The sequence below is a fragment of the Chrysemys picta genome, chromosome 8 (assembly GCF_011386835.1).
Source record: "Chrysemys picta bellii isolate R12L10 chromosome 8, ASM1138683v2, whole genome shotgun sequence".
Lineage (NCBI taxonomy): Eukaryota > Metazoa > Chordata > Testudines > Emydidae > Chrysemys > Chrysemys picta.
In genome coordinates, this window is record NC_088798.1 from 32769271 (window position 1) to 32775270 (window position 6000).

Genomic DNA, 6000 nt, shown 5'->3' on the forward strand with positions numbered 1-6000 from the left:
AGCTTTACTGGGATGGCTGTGGAAGTAATACATAAATTAATATTCTGAAGCTGACTGCAAATTCTGGTTATAATTCATGAATATTTCTATACCACATCACTTTGCTATCTTATTGACAGGTTTGCAACAACAGCTCTGATTATAAGTCAGTGTAATAGGATTGTCACACTGCACTGCTCCTCCATGCACTCTGCTTAAACTCTTCTCCAGTAAGGGAATTGCTGCATTCTCTCTGCATCTAAGTGATCCGTTAGCAGCTTTTCAAGATTTATTTTCTCTGTCTAATCACTCCACTCCTGCAGTCTTCAAAATCAGCTGCATCATGTAATCCTGGTAGTGAAGAATTTTATGCAGAAGGGTTAAATTAAATTGTGGAAGTCTTGAAGCATCTTACTCATCTTAGTGTAGTAAGATTCTTCTGTTTAAAATTATTTCACATTTTGAACCAAACAAGTAATTTAGAACCTACTTTTAATGGAAAAAATATTATGAAGAATTCCTGATATAAAGCTACATACAGCTATAATCCCATCATGGAGTTTGAGAAACACAACTATTCAAGAGTTGCTCTCGTGGTTTAGGTCCTCATTAAGCTACTCAAGATAAAATGGTTGCCTTGGTTGGGTGCATATGGTTTCTAATATGCTTCTAACTACTAAATTCCATGACACAGCCTTCATAATTAAATTAACTGCTAGAAAATCAGAATATCACTTTTCAATATTGCAAGTGAGATTTTGCTTAAAGTGTTATTTTTGTGCAACGCCAATGGGAACCTATTTGGGCACATTTTTATTAATGGCATGTCTTATCAGCTTACAGTCCACAGAGCCACAATGCATGCCTTTTCAACAGGCCTAAAATACATATAAGGCATTGAAAGAAGGAAAACTTATTTTGAGATTTTGAACAAGTGGCACAATGGCAAAGGGGCTTCAACTTCAAAAAGAATCTGAGCCCACAGATACAATTTTAACACCTGAACTACTGACTTTTTTTTAGCTATTGTAAGTCATCTGCATATTGTGAAGCATGTGCCCAGAAGACAGTGATGATGCCACCATATTCATAGCACAGGCGTCTCAGACTCCACAATAGGCCACAGAGTTGCCAGCTTCAGTAACAATGACATACGTTTTGCTGACCTCCCGGCGTCATGCAAACGGGACAAATGTTGGAACAGACTTAGCACCACACCCAGGTGGGGACGCCACATTCTGCCACCGTGTGTGGCAAGCCCCACTACACTGCTGTGCCTAGAGGTGGCACCAAAGTTGGCAGAACCCACCACGCTCATTTCCACACCCAGGGACATCGGGCTGCCAGACATCACCGGGGTGACCCCGGCTGCCCTGCAGCTTCTGCATCCTCCTATCCCAGTCTCCCTCTGGGCGCCCCAGCGGGCAGCACAGCCGGCGGGGGCCCTGGCACCGCCGTATCGGGGCTTTACCTCTCCTCCCCGCGCCCCAGCTTCCTCTCGGCTCTGCCGCCCGGCCGGCAATCCCGCGCCCCTGAGGCGACGCCGGGCTCCCCCAGCTCCTCAGCGCCTGGCAATGGCGGCGGCCCCGCTCCCCCTCCCAGCTCCTCGCTCACTGGCTGTGCTGCTTCATGTGACCGAACAAAACCCTCCTCAGCGCAGCCCTTTGTGTCCGGCCGGGCCAGGGCAGCGGGGAAGCCGCCACTTGCCCGCGCGGGGCTCCGGGGAAGCCCGCTGAGCCCCGCCGCAGCGCCGCCTCCCCCGCTTCGCCTCCCTCCCCACCACCTACCCTGCGAGGGCGGCCGGGGCCGAGTCCCTTTGCCGCACCAGCTCGGCGACGGCGGCGGCCATGTTCCCTGATGCGGCAGGATGGAGGGGACGCCCCCGAGCCGCTAGGGCAGCCGGCTCGCCCCCCCTCGGGTGTCCCCCCCCTGCCCGCGAGTTCCGCCCTTTTCCCGCGCGCCCCCTCCCGCAGAGAACCACCTTCCCCTCCCCCACTGTCAGCGCCGGAAAAAAAAATCCATAACGGGAAACTCACGGGCTCGCCAGGGTGTGCGTCACACCGCGGTTACGTCCCACGCTCAGCGTCATGACGTCACCGCGCAACTTCCCCCCACAGCAACACACATTGCTCCCTCCCCTCCTTCGGTGAAAAAACACGCATGCGTTTAACTTTCCCGCTTCAGCACAGCGTAGAGCCCCAGCCTCCCCGAGGCAGCAAGCGAAAGGCGCCCCTGGTTGCCTGAGGTGTCAGTGGAACGCACACACGTGCCCCTACTCGAAGTGGGTGGTTGAGCGCAACATGTGCCTATAGGTGCTGGAACTAGGGGTGCTGCACTCAGGGCCCCTAGGCACTGTACACGCACCTCATAAGAGACAGTCCCTCTTCTGGAGGTCCCAGTCCTACTGACTCTGAGGGGGCAGAGCCCTGTGTCTATGTAGATCCTCCCTGAAGTCAAAATGCAGAACCAGTTGCAGGATTGGGGCCTAAACAGACAAGGGGGGTGGTGGCGGGGGGGGGGGGTTAGTAGCTACACTTCACTGGTAGGGAACCAAGGCACATCGCTCAAGACTTTGTAGGTTGTCCTGCATGTCAACTGACTCTGGATATTTCACCTGTCACACAGCCAGGTCAGCCAATGAACCACAAGGCAGAGCAAGATCTTGCCCTGGGGAAAGTGCCTTGAGCTGGGAGCTAGGAGAATGAGTTGTGGTCTCTCCTGTAACAGCTGCTGTTTATATTTCTCTGCATGTCAGAACAGCTGTTGTGGAGTAAGACCTCGTACCTTACCCTAAAAGGCAGCTCCGTGTCATTCCACACCGAAGTGAACTGAGTGGTTGCACCAGAGCCCAGCTAGGAACAGAATCTGAGATTCTAGCAGGGCAGCCCCAAGTCTTACCACTGTGTTACGTGGCCTTTCAGCTCTACGGAGTCAGCTCCCCTGTCTGTAACCACTCAGCCTCTGTCTGCTCCCAGAGCCAGGATAGAACCCAGGCATCCTGATCAGGACTCTGGAACTTGGGGTGCGGTAGCACCCACCGGCTTAGAATGCATGGCTTCCATCACATGCAGGTTTTCGATAGCTGTCAGCATCCCCACTATAAAAATAGTTGCAGTCCTCTGGCAGAACCCTCCGCCACAGCTCCCTTTAGTGGCTGGTCCACATAGAGGATCAATTACTCCTTTAGCTCAAGTAGTAGACATCTGCTGAAGGTCCAGGTTCAAGGCCAGCCGATACTCCATGTGGGGTGACAGAAATTTATTTGTTTCCTTAAAAAAAAAAAAAAAAACAGGTGTCCTTAATTCACCCAAGGAAGAAGCATCCTTAGCAACAGAGTTTATAGTTTAAAAACACTGTAATCCGTCATTGATGGCGTGACAAACAGCAAATCTCGCCAGCATGCGTCACACGTTCAGTCGCTTGCATCATGCACTGGCAATGGTCGAAGGTTGAAGAGGCACCTGCAGGGCCGAATTAATCTTTTGTAAGCCCTGTGGTCCCTGCCCTGCTCCGCTCCAAGGCCCCGCCTCAGTGGGGGGGAAGAGGCCCACCCACTGCTCGCACAGATAGGAGCAGTCAGAGAGGAGCACCCACCACCAAAACCAAAAGTCAGTGCCCGTGGTGCTGCTGCTGCAGTATCCCCTGGCTTGCAGTGGATTCCATTAGATACAGGGTTTACAGTTTGCTTCAATGACTTTCAGAACCTCCCCCCACCCACTCCCCCCAAAAAAACATTGTTCCAAAACCCCTGCGTGTTCCCCCTGCCCTATTAAAATAAAGCTGCCCTAGCCCTACACACAGCAAGAGAGAAGCATGGGCCAGGTCTGGAGAGTTGCAGCCCATAGGATAGGACTTGAGGCAGAGTTCACCCTGGGCATAGTTTGACTTCTATATTTGGGGGAAGGGGAGGAACTCCAGCCAGACTAAGGGGGCTGTATGTGTGTGTGTGTGTGGGGAGGGGTGTTTAAATTCCACAATGCCTCAGGCTTGCGGTGGGGGAGGGGGCAACCCCACAGTAGAGTGACCAACTTTGGTTGGACAAATTCCTGGAGGTTTCATCACATGGCATTATCTTTAATTAAAGATTAGTCTTTAATTCCTGGAGGGTTGGCAACCCTACCCCACAGCCTGGGCAGCCCTTTCAAGAGTACTTCCTATGTAGGGCTAGCATCCCTTGGGAGCCGGAGTTACCTTCACTCCATCATCCCATGGCATCCTCTCACTTATACAAGTGAAAACTATTTATATCAGCCATATAGGTTGAGACAGTGAGGTTGGAACGAGAGTTACCCACATGGCAGTTTGTTTACTGCTTGAGTGATTTTTTGTGTCCTTCATTTTGGCTCTTTCTAGGGTGATCGAATGTCCCGCTTTGGCCAGGATAGAATAATAGAATATCGGGTTGGAAGGGACCTCAGGAGGTCATCTAGTCCAACCCCCTGCTCAAAGCAGAACCAACCCCCAACTAAATCATCCCAGCCAGGGCTTTGTCAAGCCGGGCCTTAAAAACCTCTAAGGAAGGAGATTCCACCTCCTCCGTTGGTAACCCATTACAGTGCTTCACCACCCTCCTAGTGAAAAAGTTTTTCCTAATACCCAACCTAAACCTCCCCCCACTGCAACTTGAGACCATTACTCCTTGTTCTGTCATCTGCTCCCACTGAGAACAATCTAGATCCATCCTCTTTGGAACCCCCTTTTAGGTAGTTGAAAGCAGCTATCAAATCTCCCCCCATTCTTCTCTTCTGCAGACTAAATAATCCCAGTTCCCTCAGCCTCTCCTCATGTGATCATGTCCCTCAATCTGCTGGCAATGCTCCTACTTATACAGTCCAAAATGCCATTAGCCTTCTTGGCAACAAGGGCACACTGTTGACTCATATCCAGCTTCTCGTCCACCGTAACCCCTAGGTCCTTTTCTGCAGAACTGCTGCTTAGCCCCTCGGTCCCTAGTCTGTAACAGTGCATGGGATTCTTCCGTCCTAAGTGCAGGACTCTGCACTTGTCCTTGTTGAACCTCATCAGATTACTTTTGGCCCAATCGTCTAATTTGTCTAGGTTCCTCTGTAGCCTATCCCTACCCTCCAGCGTATCTACCACTTCTCCCAGTTTAGTGTCATCTGCAAACTTGCTGAGGGTGCAGTCCACGCCATCCTCCAGATCATTAATGAAGATATTGAATAAAACCAGCCCCAGGTCCGACCCTTGGGGCACTCCGCTTGATACCAGCTGCCAACTAGACATGGAGCCATTGATCACTACCTGTTGAGCCCGATGACCTAGTCAGCTTTCTATCCACCTTATAGTCCATTCATCCAGCCCATACTTCTTTAACTTACTGGCAAGAATACTGTGGGAGACTATATCAAAAGCTTTGTTAAAGTCAAGGAATAACACGTCCACTGCTTTCCCCTCATCCACAGAGCCAATTATCTCCTCATAGAAGGCAATTAGGTTAGTCAGGCATGACTTGCCCTTGGTGAATCCATGCTGACTGTTCCTGATCACTTTCCTCTCCTCAAAGTGCTTCAAAATTGATTCCTTGAGGACCTGCTCCATGATTCTTTCAGGGACTGAGGTGAGGCTGACTGGCCTGTAGTTCCCCCAATCCTCCTTCTCATGGGCAGCAAGTTATATACCCATGTGGTGCTCGGGCACCAGCAATATTCAGAGCCCAAGGGCCCAGCTCTAGCAATGTTTGGGGCCAGGTCTCCCGCCCGGCCCCACCTGCCACCTCCCCCCCCCCGTGCCTCCCCTGAGTGTCCCCCAGCCCCCCTTGCTGCCCCGGGCCCCGGAGGGAGCAGAGCATCCCTGCCTCTTCCGTCTTCCCTTGCCTCCCTGCAGCAACTGGTGCCACAGGGTCCTAGTGCCCCCCTCCCATCTCAACTGCCAGGGCAGACTGTGAGCCTGCCCTTCCCCCTCAAACCCTTCCCTTTTCCGGCAGGACCCTCCAGCAGCACAGGGGACCCCTCCCCCCGCCCACAGTCACTGCTCCTGCCCCATGTTAGGCAAGGGGCAGCC

At 52.0% G+C, this 6000-nt stretch overlaps 1 protein-coding gene across 27 annotated transcripts in view; it reads right to left on the reverse strand.

Annotated features, from left to right (window-relative positions):
- ZNF644 (zinc finger protein 644) overlaps positions 1-2115 on the reverse strand; it is an 81100-nt gene extending 78985 nt beyond the window's left edge. For 4 of the 27 annotated variants that reach the window (XM_065554234.1, XM_024105875.3, XM_042840552.2 and 1 more), the window contains exon 1: positions 2016-2113. Coding sequence is in view for 2 of the 27 variants with exons in the window: in XM_024105876.3 (XP_023961644.1) it covers positions 1767-1828 (62 nt within the window). In the remaining 25 variants the exon portion in view is untranslated. The other 23 variants (XM_065554241.1, XM_065554235.1, XM_065554232.1 and 20 more) reach the window with 17 other exon arrangements.
- Positions 2116-6000: the final 3885 nt, after the last annotated feature.